Raw genomic sequence first — 20577 nt, forward strand, 5'->3', positions numbered from 1 at the left:
ACACACACACACACACACACACACACACACACACACACACACACACATATATATTTTCAATAATATCATATTATCATGTTAACATATTTGCTGAGAAAATACTCTAACAATTTAAAGTACATTAATTTTTTTAAATTTGTATATATTTTTTATGTGTATAAATTGGTTTACTTTTGATTGTATTTAATAAAAGAAATGTACAATTGTAGTACAGAATAAATGAAGTGATAAATGAATGATAAAATAGTGTCATAAAACAGTAGTAATTTTTATAGTAAAATATAACAGTAGTAATAATAATATTCCTATATACTGCGTATAACGATATGTATGATATATTATTAAATTTCCAAGTAAGAATTGAATTATCCTAATTATTCGCATGTTTCTGTCTATTAAAAAAAACCATTGCATTTTGCATACGAATGAAAGTTATTAATTTGTATTACACATTGTAAAAAATTATTCCATTACTAATTTGGATTATTTTTCATCAAAACATGAACAACCTGACTATTTTTCATCATAACCTGACAATTTTCCCTAAATATTTATACGATCCATATATGCCATTACAATTTGTTTACTGCTGAATATACATTTAAAATAATAAAATACACCGCAATTATCGAATCAATGGAAAATAAACAATAATATTCACTGCGAAATATATGGATTCACCAGGTTTGGTAATAGAGATTGGCACAAATATGAAAAACAAATCAATTTTTCATTTCTAAAAAATAAAGTAAATTCTCGAGCTAACGAATTGCCATTCGAATATAATCAATACAATAAACTTTACAAATTTTCCATTATTTTTTGTAATATTCCGCTGAAATTCATCGGAATTCCGCTAGAACGAGACAGCATAAATGTACAGTTTAGAGTTTAAGAGCTTTTGAAAGCGTGGTATGCTGACTTAGTAGCAAGTATGCTATATGAAAATTCTGTACCACACGATCATCGCCAGAAATAAACCGCATGCATCCACCGTTATTTGCGTGTGTATTCCGTGATCGTGCATAGAAACACATCGATTCCTTCCATAACGTACGTATTATACAACATATGCTAACGGAAATTGATCGAACACGCGTGAATATGGACCAAGGAATTTGAACTATGAAAAATCTCATACAAGGCCCGGATACAGCTTACAAAACAAACAGAAAAAGTGATCAATTGCTTCTAGTCGTACACTATCGGCCGTACCGGCACGAAGAATTTATTCGGTGCACGTGTTGAAGCTTGCTGCGGAAATGTTGCTGACCGTAGTCACAACTTATGAATATGCAGCATCACGTGCGTGCGTGCAGAATGCACGTGTGTACATCGTCGTTAAGTATGGCTGATCAGTGCAAGAATGTCAGATACCCTTTCAACGGGAAATTTTCTATCGATACGTGTGCCTTTCGCAAACATCACTGACGAAGTCAGTGACGCGAACGACCGAACTTAACGAGTCGCTCAAGTTTGACTGTTATTTTGTGTCAGACCTGGGCACTTACGAAATAACATTATTTAAAATATTACTTCAAATAACATGTTACTTTATTTCATAGTTATTTGGATGTCTGTGATCACTTTTGAAATAATATTAGTTGAAATATTATTCCAAATAACACGTTATTTTATTTCATAATTATTTGAAATAATTGCTTAAAATAATAGCGAAATTGTTCATCAAAATGATACATGGTGAAATCACAAGTGCATGACGAGTTTGAATTTGATAGTGATAAAGATGGAATAGCGAACATGCTTGTTATCCAAATTTAAGAAAAAATAAATGTATCGAAATTTTATTAATATGATTTCGCTGTAACATTAATGTTTCGCGAATTTTTTCTTCGATGGATCTAACCAGCACTCGAATCAACTTTCAATTGATTATTGTTCACCCTTCCCTCTCTTCTTCAATGTGTATAAAAGATCGTCACAGACCTCTCAGCATTCAGTCTTCGCGGATCCTTCGGTCGATATGGATCTCGCGTTCTCATATGTATGTTTCCATGGATCGAGGATGACCGTGGATGACCACCATTGACCACTAACTTATTTTTTTCCATTTTTCAGATACAATTCAACTTTAACAGCCAACCGGTTTATTAATCGAATCCTGATAATTTCTTTGGTTTCTATTTCCATTTCTCGTCTTAATTCTATTAATGTCTACTAATATCTTAAGACATTCGCAACCGGTCAATATTTTACGTTTCTAATACCGAACACTGATGAAAATAATAAAATTATGAAGCTGGACATTGCAAATTTGTATCGTTAGGGCTAAGATAAAAATTACAAAATATGTTTTGAAATATCAATGTTATAAATATGTAGTAATATAAAATAAAAAGATTTTCATAATTTTGTCATAACCAAGAACAGAATTTGAAGTGAATTCAAACTGATGCGCCTTTTTTCTATCCCTCTTAGTTAGATATTTCGTCGAACGAAAACGATACAAATAGTTCACTCAATACAGGCACTTTGTAAATTTCACACTGTCAATTTCTGAGAAACCTCTTCAAACATTAACCCTTTATTTACTGAATTTCTCAAAAATTTTGTTAATCTAGGCGTCCATCTTGATCTTATACATCGCCTTACAGAATTGTCCTTAACAAGCTTCCAAAAGAAGAAAAGCTTGCGCTACCTTCCAACAATTAAAAGCGAATTTCATAGAAGTGGACTTGGAAGTCACAATAGGTTTCAAAGTATTGAAGGGGGTGTTATCGTCTAGAAACTTCAAAAATTCGATTTTTTTTTTGCATTTTCATATCATTTGGAGTTTTGAGAAAGTGCCTCTACAAATATTAATTTGAAATTCATAGAGCTCTCATAGTTACAGACGCTTAAAGGCTGTTCACCAGTATTAGTGCTAAATGTATAGCAAACTTTAAACGCGTTTTTCTCGAAACGAAATTTTTCAAGTCGGGTGCACGTTTTTTTCACAAACTATTGGACCGACTGACTTCTGGTTTTACACACATTTCGAGAGCACCATTACCTATGGTCTGAACTAGAATTATACCGATAGCTTGAATATTTTAGCCCTGCTCTCATATTTTAGTTGACAATTTTCCGGGAAAATTAAACCTTAACTTTCAAACAGCTGCGATTCCGAAAAAAATTTAGTACTTACTTAATTCTAGTTCAGACGATAACTACATTCATATAATTTGTTTTTCTGTCTCAGACGACTAGAACCGCCACAACCTGTGCGCCCGATTGAACGAGCGTCTCGCGCCACAACCTGCATAACGACGCATAACTTGTATAGATTTCAATGAAGTATTTCATAATAATTTGTGTTGTTAGTTGAAACGTGTTTTATTATGCATAAAAAACCTTGGTACTGTAGGTTTGATAGTTTTCGCAAAATTAATTCCTAAAAATTACTGAAAAAACAAACTTCTAGACGATAATACCCCCTTAATTAATATAGTACCATGAGAAAATTTACGGGACTTACAAGTCCCGCCAGTAAATAAAGGGTTAAGGAACAATTGTCTCACTGGAAGTTATTTCGAACCCAAACTTCCAGCAAAAATCGTCTCATAGTCAAAGGATTAAAGATAGTCTTTCCACGGGTGCATGTCATAATGGTAGAAAATTCTTATGTATTGCATTCCTTATGACGAAACAGTAAAGAGTACAAGTAGAAAACTATGGTACGAAGTTATGAGCTAAGCCAATAGGTGTCATAATTAAAGGGTCAACGCGGCAACGTCAGCATCGTGATTACCGTTCCAGAAATTCATTCAGGTATTCCCGCCGCGTGCATTGTCACGACCCTGGCAGCAACCCTATGAGATACACGGGTCAGACTAGCCGGCAACACGGTATTAATGAGGCGCCCACGTGCCGACCAATTACTACGCTCATAACTCTCGTCATACCAAGGAATGGTAACTGCATTATAACTACAAACGCATCGAGCGACTCGTGGTTTTATGGCAACGTGTACGAAACCTTGAACTTCGTGTAGCGGATATGTATCCCTGTAAACTTCCGCGACGGCATTAAACGACAGGGAATTCGATGCGAGCGTGGCTTGAATCATTTCAAGAGCATTCCGTTGATTATTCCGAAAGTAGTTATCCAATCGCATTCTTCGTTTAATGGACGCGATTGCTCCTCGAGTACATCAAGCAAAAAGTTTCAAGAATGTAAATCGATGGACACCATAGTATGGAGTTACTCACAATTGATTTATTGCATTAGGTTGTTCAATTATCCTCGGTAATCTTCAAATAGAACTGAATAAGAAATTAGTTCTTTTTTTCAAGAATTATTTTTGTTTTTTTCTATAATGTGTTTCGTGGTAAATTAATGAATTCTGTTAGGGACATGATTGTCCTGAAATACTTGATAAGAATTATGTTTATAATATAAAATACTATAGATTTTACTTCTTCTTATGTTTCAAATACATACATAATTCTACAGAATTTAGATCTCCAATTTTGATTTTTTTATTAACATGCAATAATGTTTCTTAAAGGTGTGTAACTTTGTTATGCAATCATTTTGAAGTATTTAAAATTATATTGTTTACTACACTGGTAAATACTTATAAGGATGACAATGACACATATTTTTATACCACTGAAGCAAACTATATTTTGTTTACCTCATAAATATTCTATCTTCTCATATTATAACGTAAATAAACAAAAATAAATAAAATTTTATATTATCATACAAAGTGTTCATTGTTATAAAATGTATTAATAACTATAGCGATTACCTGATCTTTTAGTTTACATAAAAGGAAACAAAATTTTGAAGTCATTACTATGGTTACGTTGATATAGAAAAAACTTTACATCAATATATCGAATACTTTGATTATATTTAAATTCAGGTCTTTTGAGAATAACGCAATATGTAAATGTTCCCTCCTACAAAGGAATGTTAAGTGAAAATTATATTTTACATTGTAGCAGCATCTTTGTAGCATTTATAGCCATATAAATATCTCATGCTCCGAATGTACCTTAAAATGCGATCACACTTTCTAACGGCCCCCTTGTACGAATTTACAACGCCGAAGGATTTTCGTAACTCGCAAATTCGATTTGAAAATAACGCATGCAACACGGTGCAGCGTTACGCCTAGGAAAAAGGCACTGAAAGGAGAAAAGAAACGGCAATAAAAAAAAGAAGACCCGAAGCATGTTAAACTCATTATAGCCGCGATCCCGAAGGCATAATCCAGATACAGCGACTGTGTTCGCCATACTGCTCGCTCGCAAGTATTTGCATTATGCATGGAAATCTACTACCTCCTGGTAGCTTTACCTTCTTCAGCCCGTAAACATTACCTCGGTGTCTGATAATATTATCAGATATCCTTCTAAGACTGAACTTTAGAATACTATGCTCGGAACGTATCTATTTCAAAAAAGGAACGGTCATGATGTCACGCGAAAGATAACGGTAGAAGATTAAAATTACGTTTTTCCTTCAACTTGATAAAAGACCACGCCTGAAGGAGGGGAGATTAGAGTAAATTCAAACATGGATTAACAGAAACAAGTAAATAACTTAAATAATTTAACAATTAAAGCAACTGAAAAATGGTTATTTATAAATGACTAGTTTTCTTGTCCAAATCTGCCGCTCAGTACATATTACCGATTTTACCAAATTTTTTCAACGTGAAAAGTAAGTTATCTAACTGTTCTTACTTTCTTTATTAATCTAAAACTTTTACTCTTTTTTTTTTTAATAATTTACATTATTTTAACTATGAATATTCCAGTTGACACTATTTGATTCATTAATCCAAAACTTTTGCTCTTTCTTTTTATAATTTAGATTATTTTAGCTATTAATTAATATTCCAGTTGATTTTATAATGTTTAATACCTACAACATTTAGTTTTCTTTCTGCGTAATTAAATGTTTACAACGAGGAATGTGGGGCAATTGAAACAATTGTTACAGACTCGGCTAAAACACTTTTCACGATCTCTGTAGACTCGTAGAAGTATTTTTTCGAAATCTTGTTTTCTCTGTAGTAATTTTAGTAAATTTGATCCTTTTTTTAGAATGTGTTGTAGTTATTTATTAATTTAATTATATTGTGCAGTTGATTAATATTCATTAGATTTAGGCAAATTCATTTAATAGTGTCGATTGCTGCCGAAGGTGAATATTAAGAAATGAAGCTAATTATTTGAACATTTTTATTTATAAATGTTTCGACTAACCTCAAACACTATCTCTGCTGACCACGATACGAAGTCATTTTAAAACGTTTGTCAAGATTCTTCTAAAAAACTTCTAACTATTTTTATAGCATTTTGGAAGTCTTATAAATAATGCACTTTTGTAATCAGATGATCTGGTTATAATCGAAGCTCATTGCCAAACAGATATGATATAAAGTGAAGTTACAGTAAGCTATTTTGAATTTGAATTGAATTTAAATAACAATGAGGAATAAATTATTTCAAATAATTATCTTTTATTTTGATAAAATTTGTCTAAGTCTGATCGTAATATACATTTAAGATTACTTCTTAATATAAAATAGTCCACTGATTAAAATAATAGGTAATCACGTAACTACAAGTGATCTGTGCGAATAATTAATAAATAATTTCACAGTAGTTCAAAATGGCACTCATCGCAGGTATCATATTTAAAATAATATTTTGATCGTTATGTTTTATAAAGAAATCATATTTGCTCCTTGTATAAAACTTAATATGTTAAAATATGTTAGTTCACATTTAGGTTAACTTCTAATTTGTCAATAAATATTATAGCTTTTCAAATTCACGACAATATTATTATTTTTTAATTCAATTAAATTTATCGAGCCGCAAACAACATGATACACATGTTGTTACCTATTATTTTGTCCAAAGCTAGTAGCATTTTTTGCAAGTTAGCAGTTAATATTATTTTTATTGTTAGTTACCATTTTTTCTTTCCATTATTTGCTGTTTTTTTTTCTAAAGAAATTAATGGACAATATTCAAATTACCTTTTGAAATTTGTTATGAAGTATTTTCATATTTCACAGTCCCAAACTTATTATCTTGACCACCACTGTATAATATCAGGATAAAAATCGCAACGATCCCAAGATCTGTCTCGCCCAAGCTGATTACCATACCGAAAAGTGCTTCAACCCCAAAGACTTAAACGTAACTGGGTGCAACGTAATAAAATACGGGACGAGAGAAGGAAGCTGTCTCTACCGAAATAACGTACGCTCGGCGCGAAAATTACTTGGCGTAATAACGTGGCTATGGTGCACGACGATATACAGACGCAATTACAGGATTTTTCTGCAATAAGCCATCCCGATTTATCGCGGGCGCGTTCGAATCTTAATCTTTTTCCAATTTGCTGGCGCTACAGAACGCGATTGCCTCGATCGCGCGGATCCACCATTGCCCCGATCGAAGCAGGTAATTACGCGAATGGTCAGGCCACGGTAACCTGTTTCACGGCAATTAATATACACGTACGGGGCGAGATATTTTTTTCGAATACGTCGCAATAAAACGTGCGCCACGGAAATCAAAAATTTATTGAACGCCAGCGGAAATATACGATTCGCGATTAATATCAGACCCAGTGCTGAAAAATATGGCGTGTCGATGGGAGAATAAACGTCACCGTTATGGTTGTCGCCTTTCCCAAAGGTGGTTAACGTGCTTCATTCTACGCATAATGTCACCCTTTACGTACAGTTGGTACACTCCGCGACAAAATTGTAAAACATTTCTATACTGTTTATACCTCACAATTCGTTAACTGCTTGGAGTTACAGTGGGTGTAGAATGTATTCGTACACCGATCAATTTCCCAAAAATCTTTGGTGGGAAATTGTAGTTTCTTAACTTCTTTTTTTATAATCAATGATATTTTACATATTCTCGGAAGTCTCTAAGATAGATATAGTCCAAACAACATTTACTAGTTGATATAATTCGTGAAAGTAACAAAAAAATGCGAAAAGTGAGTAAAAGTATAGATTTCCGAGAATATGTAGAATATGTATGATGTCATTGTTTATCAAAAATAAGTTGATAAATTACAATTTTACATAGTTTTTTTTTTAAATTGATCGGTGTACAAAACTTTCTACACCCACTGTATGTGTCTGGTAAGTTAGGAGAAAGGCTAGGGAAAAGTGTCGTACCAGAGAAAACATTTTGAAAACAAGCTTGCAAGTTTAAAATAAATAAACTTCTACGTATGGTAGTCAACTTGGACGAGACAGATCCTTGAATTGTTGCGATTTTTATCCTGATATTATACAGTGGTCGTAAAGATAATAAGTTTGGGACTGTGAAATGTGAAAATCCTTCATAACAAATTTCAAAAAGTAAGAGATGTGATGAGAGAGAGAACGTTAGCTGGATTGATAGGTCGTCAAAGACGTCAGACTTTCGAGATTTAAATGTACTTTATTACATGTGTCAACAAGGTAACGATTAAGCGATTACTGGTCTTCGACGGGCATAGAGTTCTTTTCAACAACAACAACAACCCGGAACGATGGTATTACCTGTCGGAGTGCGAGGATTACCGAGCGTTTGAAAAACAGATATCAAAAGTGAAATAAAATAGAGATATAAGAATGTAAAGAATATAGAGTAATTAACAAATATTGAGCGTTTTGTCTAAACAAAAGATTTTTCGAAACAACTGGTTGTCTTCTATCAATTTATATCCTTACTTAAGGTAGCTGCTTCATGTATTTATTTAATGGAGGATTTTAACAAAACTTCATTTAGTTGCTCTTTGATTAACCCTTTGGCTGCGAAAAGTGTATATACATATATGCCCTCGAGAAACAGACTCAGAGAAATGTTTGTATTTATTAAATCAATTCTTAAGAAATATCAACTTATAGGAGATGATGAGACGAAACATTTTTATGTTTACAGTTTATGTGGGATGTTAAGGATGTTAAGTTTCGAAAATAAACACTGAAAAGTTAGAAGTTCGTCGCAAAAATTGAATTTCAGTAAAAAGATCTTCTACATTTGTAATTTTTATCTTTGAAACTAAACGTTGTATGAATCAGCTATTCATATTAAAAAACTTCGTTTTGTCGTTCTTTATAAGGTGATATTTTTTTTAAATTCATTCGTTCGAGTTTTGTTTTTTTTTTTCTTTAAGACAACAGCAACAGGATCAAACCATTACGAATTCTCAGGAAAAAGGTCTTTTAAGTTTTTAATTTTTATTTTTGAAACTAAACATCCTATGAATAAACTGTAAATATAAAAAACTTCCGTCTTATCATTCCTTATAAGCTGATGTTTTTGTGAAATTAACACCTCTACGCCTCTTAGAATTTCTAGCAAAAATCTACCCGCGGTCAAATAAAGGATTAAATATGAATCATATGAGCCTATTTCGATTTAAATTGACGCTCAATTTTATAAAAAAAGATATCAAATTTTGTAATAATATGATAATAATGATAACGTTTCGACTATCTTGTATTCTAAATTCGATAAGTTATACTTTCGACCGTGACCATCTCAAAACACCTACCTTAAGTCAATTTATGTACGATAGCTGTTTAAAATTAATAAAGTAAAATGCTCAAAAGCATTTCATGGTATCACACGTCAATGTATTTAGAAACGCTACACATCTCTTACCTTGGAACGCTCACGAATTTTTGTGAAACAACACTAATTGGTACTAGACTACTGTAAGAAGATTATAATATGTCAAGATAAATAGAAAACTGTTATTAAAATATTTTTAAATAAGTATTTACATAAATAAAGAAAAACAAACAAAAGTCATAATTTTTATAATTGAAAATCAAAGTAACTGCTTACCCAATTACCAATGATTCTAATCAATACAAGACTCGATGACGGTATTTACACGAGAAGAGTAACTCTTTTATAAAGCTATATTAACGGATTCTAGCGAGCCATCGAGTCTCGTATAAATAGCCAAGCCGTTACTTCGCTTCGCTTTACGCTTTAAAAGCATACGATGTCCATAACATTACTTAATTTTTGATGTTACAATTGAAAAGCGCCGTATTAACGAGGCCCCTTCAACCGAGGTATCCCTCCGTGTTGCGATATTTTTGTGAACAACTAAAAATCGAATGGCGCTCGATCACTTTGTCATGATGTGTATTGAATCCAACTCTTTGCTCGGTAACCGGCGTCTACGGTTCAATCCACTTAATGGTTGATCGACGTAATAAAAATGCTCGCAGCTGCTACAATGTCCCGTATTATTCACGTTCGTTCGCGGCGGCGGATAGAAATTTATTACTATCGGACTCACGACCCACTCCGACACAGGTGAACCAGATGTCTAATAATCTCTTTAATAAATGATTCGGCATCACAATAAATAACATTTAATAAGCATGCTACGTGTGATTTCTTTAGAGTTCGTAAGGCGGTAAGTAACCTAGGCAGCCGAGGGTTAATGTACCTCCGACTGATATTAATAGCTTAATGCATAGCCACAGTGATCTGCATCGTAAATCGTCATTACTTGCCGCGGTTTGGATTCGCGGAGCTGTTCATTGGAATCGCCAACGTTATTTGCCCGGTCAGATATGCAAAGTGACCTGGCTTCTTCGTCGCCGGTGTTCTTTATTCAGCAGGAGATAAGAAATCCCGGTTGAAAAGTTTTAATTACGAGTAAGACCCTCGCGTAAATGTTGAAATGGTTCTAACGTTTTACGCATGCGCGTCGCGATGCATGCGCGTGTTCGTGGTGGGTTTCGAATTCGAATTAAAGGGAGAAACCTCATTAGGTGTCAAAATATGTATTATGTGTTTCTCGGGATATTTTTTTTTTTTTATACAGAAGAATTTATGTCATGTGTCAATAATTACGAGAATATTTTAGGTATGTTTTAAAGTACATTTAGTAGTTTTTTCAATTCATTTCACATAGGAATCTTTGAGATATGTCGTTTTTTTAAATAATATTTTTTCAATCAGTGGGGATGATACCTCAAGAACTAATTAGCTGATCATTTTCAAACGTTATATACACTTACTTTACTTGAATACCTTAAATATAAATTGAAACATTGGATTGATATCAGTGTTTAAAGTATATTTTTATTGTAAAAAACTGCACACAAAACGGTGAAAATTGATATTATTTCTTTAAACACTCGTTCATGTTCTGAGAAAATATATTAATAATATGAAACAAAATTTTTATTGATTTCGGATAACAATTGCGAACTCAGGAATTTCCATCGAAAGCAAACTCGGGCGAAAACTTGTAGAAAACAGCTGATATCTGCAATATGTCTATAGAATTATTTTTAATATACAGTTAGACCTTAGTAAGTGGAATCGTGACGAAATTAAAAATATTTTGGAAGAAGTTTGGAATTTATATAGATTAATTAATAGTAATGTTGAAAATCATTTTCTATATATAGTCAGATTTTGGAAGTTGAAGAAAAATAAAAATTATATGAAGATACGGAGATTTCTTCTGATAGAGATTTAGACTTGTATAGCAAAAAAGAACCAACTCACTGTCAAACGAAGGGGAAGAAGAAACAAGGAGTAAGTAGAATGTGGACGACTGACTATAATGTCTGACTCAATACGCCTCCACGGAAGGTCTTCATTTTTTTAATAAAATACAACCGTAAATTCTTTCAGATTACAAATTCAGTACTTTGTTGTTTTACTTAGATTTAAAATCATTTCAACTGCACAAAAATAATTATTAACAACAACTGATGATTACAGTTATATACTGTGATAATAAGATTTGATAAAAAGGAAGTAAGACACAAAGTTTTCAAACAAATTCAGTGTTAATATTGATAAAATTCAGTTATAAATATCTGTAAATTTGCTGTGTTTGAATACATTAATAAGCGCCTGGTACAGTACCTTACCACTTTTTATCACAGTGTATATAGTAGTGCAAGTAAAAACTGAATACTTGCAATAAAAACAAACGAATCGAAAATGACAAATATTTCTGGAGAACTTTTCGTGTTTATTTTTATGAAAAAATTTCCAAAATGGGCTTTAGGATTTTATTTTTTTTATAAAACACAGATAGTACGAAACGTTCCTACAGCCATAAACCAATTATATCGTTACAATTTTTCTTAAATCTGAATACAAGTACTTCTTTTTTTAAAAGCGACCCTAGTGTTAGCAAAGGAAATTACGATCACGCAAGAGGTACTGACTGGTCACTAGTCTCGAAGTAATTAACGATAACGTTGAGAAAGGTGTAGTTCTAATTGAAGAATTTAATAAAACCATAACAAGAAAGGACGAGAAATTTCAGCATCTCTTGCTAGCTGTGTGTTAACTACACACGGAAAACGCTTTACGAATTATAAGAAAGATATTTTTCAACAAGAATTTTAATTTAATAAAAAAAATCTGTTATTGCTTTTATAATCATAAATTTGTAGTTTGCAAATATAATAAATATATATCTATGTATACATTTAACCTATTATCTCTAAATGTTGCACTAAATTATCCACCTATAGCATAAAATAATCTTTTACATAATGCAACAAAATAAGGGGGCAAACACGTTATATTTTTGCATTTTTTTTTGTATGTACTAAGAACCGCCCTAATGTCGATACATAAATTTATGTTCGAGATTAAGATTTTCAAGAACGAGCCCTGGATGATCACTATCATTCAGTGTAGACAAATGACATATGAGCATCCCTCAGGTCATCTCCATCGATCGATCGCAACGACGATCGCAGTTCACTTGCCGTTTAAAAAAAAAAAAAACGCATATGCACGTTCTCCGCTATGTATCGTGTCAAAACTTTACTTCAAAATTTTTTTAAATATCCTGCTCCACAGAAAAGACTCCAAATGATAGGAACGGAGAGATCAGCGTAAGGCGCGCACGTTCCACGTGGCATAGCCCGCATCAAATCCAGAATCCGTTAAATTGTGGTTGAACTGTAATTGCTTAATTACACTCTCCGCGCGTCCTCTCCACACTCTCCTCCCGTGGGTGTACTATTCCAGTATTTATTCGCGAACGATAAATAAGAACGAGCGGCGGACACTGGGACAATTTATAATGGTCAACCCCGGTCCATTAATAGCCGTATAAATTACAATTTGAACTGAACACCTCGCATGGGATTTTTCCAGCGGCGTATCGCGTCTTCTCAAAACGGCATTTAAATCATATCGATTGGAAAAGTCGGCGCGCGGTTAGGGTCCCGTCGCGTTAAGAGGCCGTCCCGGAAAATTCTCCGTCGATTTTAATCCCCTTTCCCCACCCCCATGGCTGCTTTATGATTCGCTAGAGTACATAATGAACACGCTGTAGCCGGACACGCGTGTATCTCTTTACGTGGCCTCGCGTGTGCGTGTCCGGTACCCCGCATGGCCCATAAGCATATATCACTTGGCGGTACCAATGCATCACTCGGGCAAACGCGCGCCAACACCGTTGCGGACTGCTTCTGTGTCGCACGCGACTTTTATCCGTGGTCGTACCGCGAGCCTGACTTTCCCGTGTGCTGCGACGACGCTTCTTTTCCAACGAACGGAGCTTTCATGTCACGCGGAAACATCGCGCGACCAGTAATTTATCGACGATGGGCGTTCGCGTGCCGCGTCCGTGGTCACCTATCGCCACGACCGTTTCGATGCTCGCTTATTAATTTTCACCGTTCCACAGTTTGTTATTGTCGTACGTCGCGTTTATTCTCAATCGGTGTCCAGGCAAGGGAAGGTACCATTGCTGGGAGATTGTAAGTTTCCGAGTAAGGGAGACTGATGTTTCATCCACAGAATGGAATTTTTTGGTTCACGTTTGTTTCATAAACCCTCTTCGAGAAGCTAATGATTCTCATTTTTCGTTTCATTATCCTCGGACATATGTTGATAATCTCTTTGCAAAGACCCGGAAAACGGTTAATTAAAAGAAGAAAGCCATATTAGGGAGCCAAGTATTAGGTATTTCTCTTGATTTTTATTTGCAGAGAAAAAATTTCTTAACTTCTTTTCTACTTCGAGAATATTGTAGGTATGTTTCGAAGTACATTTCGTAATTTTCTTCACTTCATTTCACACAGAAATCTTTGAGATATCAGCTGTTTCCTATAGGGCCATTCCACGCGGATTCGGACACTTTTTAGAGTAATATCATGGATTTTTATGAAATTTAGATATGTTGTTGAAGGGTTTTTAAATATTCGAAACTTATCGGTCTTTCAGCTGTTTAAAGTTTTATGCTATATTTTTCTTTCCAGAAATTATTGAAATACCCAACAGATGAGAATGAGCTTTCGTTGGCTTACAGTAAATACATTAAAGTATTACATCAAAATTAATTTCAGTTTAAACAAAATTATTTTTAACAAAAAATGAAAATACCCAACCTCTTTACAGAGGTTTTTCTTTAAAAAAAAAAATAGTCATTGAAATTGAATGAATGAAAATTAATTGCCTTCCTTTTTTTCTAGTTACAATCAAGCAGAATCAATGTGGTTATAGTGGAAACTACAGGAAAATGTATTAAAAGAAAATTTACAAATCTTCGATTTTTTTATAAAACTTGTAGCTTTAGTGTCTTTAAAAAACTAGCCATTTTTAATTGGAAAACAGCGTTTTATAAAATGTGTTGGTAGTTTCGCATTCAATCAGCTATTCATAAAAAGAAAAGCTTATTTTTCGATCTAGAAAAATAATACCCCCCTTAAAACGATGTTGATTCTATTTATAAAAAAGTTTCACTGTCGACAAGGCAATATTCCCTCGTGAACACATTAATATACACAAGTTCGGTTGCTACATAGGACAAAAAATACGTGAATATAACCAATGATTCTGAGCGTCTTCTACGTGGGTCATATTGTACATGTTGCGTGGGTTTAAATGTTTCATGTTGTGCCAAAAGAAATCATATTAACTCTTATCACTTCGCGATTAATTAACCTTAGTTAAAGCCATGTTTTCCTCGTCATTAAATACCGGGAACGGAAGGCTCAGCGATGACTTCTTGACCGTAACGGACCCATAGGTTGGGCTATCATAAACGCACGTGTTCAGGGAGCCTGAGTAGCCTATAAAAATGTTTAAACCTTTACAGTAAGGTTGCTCAGTTGCAAACTCACCGCGTTGCAAGCCTAGTAGCAACATCCGGACGAAAACATGACAACCTGACCATCGGCCCAGGATCTTGATATAAAGGGAGGGCAGAAAGATGACGAAAACAAAAGGGAATAATTTTACATTTCTATTCTACAAGATCCAACGATCTTAGTTAAAAAAGGACCAGTTTTTTTAAGTCCTCTCCTGCGATGAAACATTTTATATTAACTCGCAAGTAACGATGCTAATGTTGCGATTACAAGCGTCAGGAATAATCAATTGCGATCAACTATTAAGGAAAAAATAGCAGCTGCATGAAAAATTGTGAAAATGTTTAAAAATTCATTTGTAAAAATAATATTCTACCACAATACGTAGAAAACAAGAAAATAAGGATAAAATTGATTTTGACGGAATACGATGGTTGCCATAAGTAAACGATTAATAAAAACAGGAGATTCAATTTGAAAAACTGCAATTAAAATAAATTTAATGATTTGTGGAATTGTAAGTGTATAAAAGTTGCCAAAATGTTATTAATTAATTACATATAAATATTTTTTTTGTAGATTTAACGTCGCATCGACAGCTTTAATGTGATTATTAACAGTGAATGTTAAGTAGTGTTGCCAATCAGTACAGAACATTTTCCCCCTGACGCAAGTTAACAAAATCCCTAAATTTTATTTAAGACCTCCTAAAATATGTTATTTATTTATTACAGTTTCTCGCAAATAAAGACATATCATTTAAAATTTAGTTGAAAATAAGTAAATGTCGTTATGTGTAAAAAATAAATAAATAAATAAAGGTCTGCAACTTCGGGATTTGAACCTGGTCATCCGCGCAATAGTCTACAATTTTGCGATTACAAAGTCTGATTAATCAAAATTTGCCACTCACGTAGAATTTTATATATTTCTTATTTTGATTGATCATAAATGTCGTAAACTAGACGATCAATTAACTCAAAATTTCAACGGAGAACAACTACCTTAACGAACAGAAATGTGTATATTTAAAGGCGCTCCATTGAAAAACCCTTAAAAATATTCTTCTAAAAAATGTATCCCCCAAAAATCTCCCTAAAAAATTTGCCCCCTAAAAAAATTCCAGCTCATACATTTTCCCCCTAAGTCTAAGGACAATGCTCCCAAGTTGACAACCGTGCTGTTAAGTGTAGAAAGTGCGAAATGGTTAACAATATTGTTGTCTGATGGTTAGAGAGAAAAAAACAAGAAATGATGAGAATCACGGGACACTCGTGAACGAAACACTCGACCACACTCCTCGTGGCTGTAACTTTTTAGCCTGAAAGAGTGTATCCCCTTATTCCAATTTGAAAATCCTCCCGCAGTGGCTGTCCACATGTCTGTTCTAACTGATTCATACGCGCGTATTTGCATTGCGGACGCGTCCCCGTCGAGCGACACGACACGTTATTCGAAGCGTGTTGCATTATTCTAATCAAGACCCTAATACCAGCGTGGTTTTGCTTTTATTCGCACGTGGGCAATGCGGCTCGTTTGTACCCGTAATGAGCGCGATTGGGCGCGCCTGTAAGTCGCCGCGATCCGAGTCTACGAACGGTTTCGAACGATCTTATAGCTCAAACAAACGAATGAAATCATTTTTTCTTCTTTTTCGCACGATTTCGTGGTGCATTTAAGGTGCTTTCACTAAGTGAATAGCATCGTCACACGAGGAAGAAAGTATTTTCCACGATCGTCTTCAAATTGATTTTTGCAAATTAATAACTAAAACCTATTGAGTACAAATTATTGTTATTTCGTATAGATTTTTATTTGGGGTTCAAGTAATTGTAAATGAAAATTTAAATGATTATCTTCAATATTCTACGAGATAAAGTTTGTTACATAAATGGGTCCGCATCGTCGTACGAATAAGGAAGTATTTTTAGACAGCCATCTTCGTTATTTCGTATATGTGTTTAGTCATGTTTCTAGTAATTGTGAATAAAAATTCAAGTAATTATCTAGAATAGTACATAAGCCAAAAACTGCAGCATAAGTGGATCGACATCATCATACATCATTTTTCACGATCATCTCCAAAATAATTTTTAGAATAAATAGAAAAAAAACTGTCGTGCATAAATTATTTTTATTTTGTATAGATGTTTATTCGTGTTTCAATTAATTATAAATGAAAATTTAAATATACTATATCTCGTTCCTAAGTATCCGATTTAACTGACAAGTTCTTAAGTTCACTCTACAACCATATAGAGCCACTTCTTACTTTATACGTAATGTATCATTTTCTTTCTTCAAAGTATTTAACTTCTCGAGGAATGAATTTTAAATGAATTTTTGTTTGTTCTAATTGAATACACACAAACCAAAGCAATCTTTAACTGTAAATAAATTTTAACGTAAAAATGTGCTGTTTCGCTTTAACAGTATATTTTTTAATTCTCAAAAGTATTGCAATTGGAAGTAATGGTAGTTTTGAAATAAAAGCAACCATATACGTGTATGTCAATATCCATCAAGATGTTAAAAATGACTAAATGCTGAGGTCGAAACACGATAAAAGCTTGTAGCAAAAACTGAAAGACGATGCCGTAATTTCTAAAGAACCACGACTATCTTACGTGTCTAACCCAGTGCAATCGCTTGCAACAGATCATAACAGATCCGGCTAACACAGTCTCGGCTTCATCGCCACCAAAAGAAAGCACTCAAGCGTCAAGGAATGAGGTTCTAAAATCAGATACTTTGTAACTAATATAAAAAAAAAAGGTACACGATCGCGTGAGCCGCGAGTTCACCACGTATACGAGTGCTTCCGGCCTTGATCTTACCGAGCAAGAATCGATTCTTCTTCGTGGTCTCATTCGCGAGTCCCACGGCTCCATTAATCAACGCTTAGAAATCATTTTTCAGCGGGCGTCGATCAATTTATTGATATCTGTCGGATCGATTCATGATCGCTGGGTTCGATAAGTCTCGCCGACAGCGGCTAGAAACTCTGATTTACTGGCGACTCTCCTAGGCAGGGCGTCGGTGGTTCGCGCTGACGACGAGAAAAAAGAAATGGCGGAAGAGTCGACGAAGAACGAAGAAGGGTCCAACGTGGAAGATGAAGAAGAAGGGGGTGGGGAAAGCGAGACACGCGTGTAACAAGCGTCGCGGGCATTAATTTAAAATGAGCTCTACGACCCTATGCAAATCACTCGTGTACAGGAAATCCTAGGAAGCCGCCTCGAGTACGAAACGCCGCCCCTCTTCGCTCGTCCGCTACGCTCCTTTCCTCTTCGGCGCGCCGCTTGAAATTATTATCGCGCGTAGCTTATTCCGCGTGCGCCGATAACGCGTTACTCTTCCTTCTTTTATGGCGGTTCCGTCTTCGCTGCCTCTTCCACGGGCGTTTAATGCCCGCCCCGTGAACCTGGACAACCCGCACCACCGATCTCTTCGCAGTGTCCGTGAGCCTCGGATAAGTTATGGCACGGGTCAGTGGTGCACAACCTTTTTCGTTTCTGGGCCAAATGAAACTAAAATAATGCACAGTGAACTCCAGTTATTTGGGTCATCGATTACTATTCAACACTCTGATTGGATAGCATAACCAGATGTATCCTACGTCACTCCAGAGATTCTAAAGACTCTAGAAACGAGAGACCCACCCAAATCTATCCTATGTATTTCGAAATCATACAGGACAAACACAATCTGTCACTTTATAATGTTAATGTAAAAATATAGATTAATTCCTGGTTTGGTTTTATTAATATCTCTAATCGAAAATTTTCTTCGAAAATGTAGATGCTGGTAGATATAGAAGTATATTATCTGAAATATTTAAGTAAAAATTTCTAGATTCTGTTTGATCTCGTTATTTTATTTTTCCTATTAAGAATTATACTTCATTTTCGTTTTCTTCGTGTACATAGAAGAATTCTTTCTCGTTCATCTTGCGTTTAAATTAGATTATCAATCATTAAGTTAAGTTAGCGTAAGTTATAAAACAGCCTCAACGAACCTCGCCTTTTTACCCTGATTTAATATAATAATACAATTTTTATACATGCATTTTGATTTTATATTTAAGTTATTAAATTCACAAAATAAAATAGACACCATTTTATTGTCTAGTAAACGCGTACTTTTCGGAAACAATAATGTTTAGGATCTTACTCCCACCAGTAAAAATATTTATGGTGTCAACAATCAAATAGAAGACGTTTTATCTTCGGTATGCAAAAGAAATTAAAATAGTGAATTTCTATGTAGAGGTAGCTAGCTTTCAATGCGTGATTAGTGTACAAATTTAAATAAATCAATTCATATTATTTTGTTTTACTTTTCGACGTTCTCACAATATATTAGAGGGTGAATTTATGCAAAATAAAAATTTCCTTTTTTAAAAATTAAAACTTTTTAATATACAAAACTTTTTAAAAGTTCGAATTACAGAAAAAAACATGGACGAATACACACATTTTACGAGTTTCATTTTTATATAGAAAATAATTATATTATTTCAAATAGAAATGCAGTTCACTTGAAACGCTACGAAATGGGAACTACAACTTTATATTAAAATTTGTGTGCAAACATATTTTAGGTAAAATCCGCCATTTAGATTCTATTATTTTTTAATGAAAAAAGTAATTGTGAGCAATATTGAGATCCCAAGTAACAGTGAAGTCTACTGAGCTTCAAGGTGGTATTGATGAATAACAAAATAAGTGTAGTACCTTACGGTTAATCGATGGTAATTACGATAATTAAGTTAAAATATACGAACAAGAAACGGTAAATCGATCGAACAAGAAAAAGAAAACACGAGATATAATAAAGATATGGGCCAATTTAAAATGAGGAATTACTATAATGCCGTGTCCTCAATATATAAAAAATCGATTATTACGAATATCATCTGCATAATGGTTTCCTTATATTCTAAAAATGGAGAAAGCATATCTATCATTCAAACACACTGTATTTTACGAGCATAGCGTGATCACGTTCTATACGACCACTCATTAAACGAGGTAAAAAAAAAAAACATCCATGTTGCTATTTATAACTGTAGAAGCTGATACTTGGAAGGTGTTGTTTAAACGATTTATTAAAGATAAAACGTCCAATTCCAATTCCAGATAGGAAACAATGTAAATGTTGATTGAGGGGTACACTTGTTGTATAAAAAGAAACGTATGAATAAATTATCGATTACTTACTCTGACGAAGATAATTTTCTTTTACGATCTCCTGTATTGTGGTTAATTTGTAACGATGCTTGGTGTTCGACATACTTCTGTATCCTATACGTACTCGCTTTACATAGATTCTTCGCCACTAAGTTAGCCTGCTCGCGACGGTTTAATGCTACATACGCAGACGTGTCCGATAACCACGACACGTACACGCCTCCTATAACAAAAGCAGTACGAATTATTTCTCCTACAAGCACGATTAAATGAGAAACTCATTACGATATAAAGTAT

The 20577-nt window shown here is 34.0% G+C and overlaps 1 protein-coding gene across 1 annotated transcript in view; it reads right to left on the minus strand.

The window, feature by feature from the left end:
- LOC128888030 (poly(A)-specific ribonuclease PARN-like) overlaps positions 1-20577 on the minus strand; it is a 31913-nt gene that overhangs the window by 5639 nt on the left and 5697 nt on the right. The window contains exon 10 of the mRNA XM_054144625.1: positions 20311-20503. Coding sequence (XP_054000600.1) covers positions 20311-20503 — 193 coding nt within the window. The remainder of the gene's footprint in view (positions 1-20310; positions 20504-20577) is intronic.

This window comes from Hylaeus anthracinus, unplaced genomic scaffold (genome assembly GCF_026225885.1).
Source record: "Hylaeus anthracinus isolate JK02 unplaced genomic scaffold, UHH_iyHylAnth1.0_haploid 11989, whole genome shotgun sequence".
Classification (NCBI taxonomy): Eukaryota; Metazoa; Arthropoda; class Insecta; order Hymenoptera; family Colletidae; genus Hylaeus; species Hylaeus anthracinus.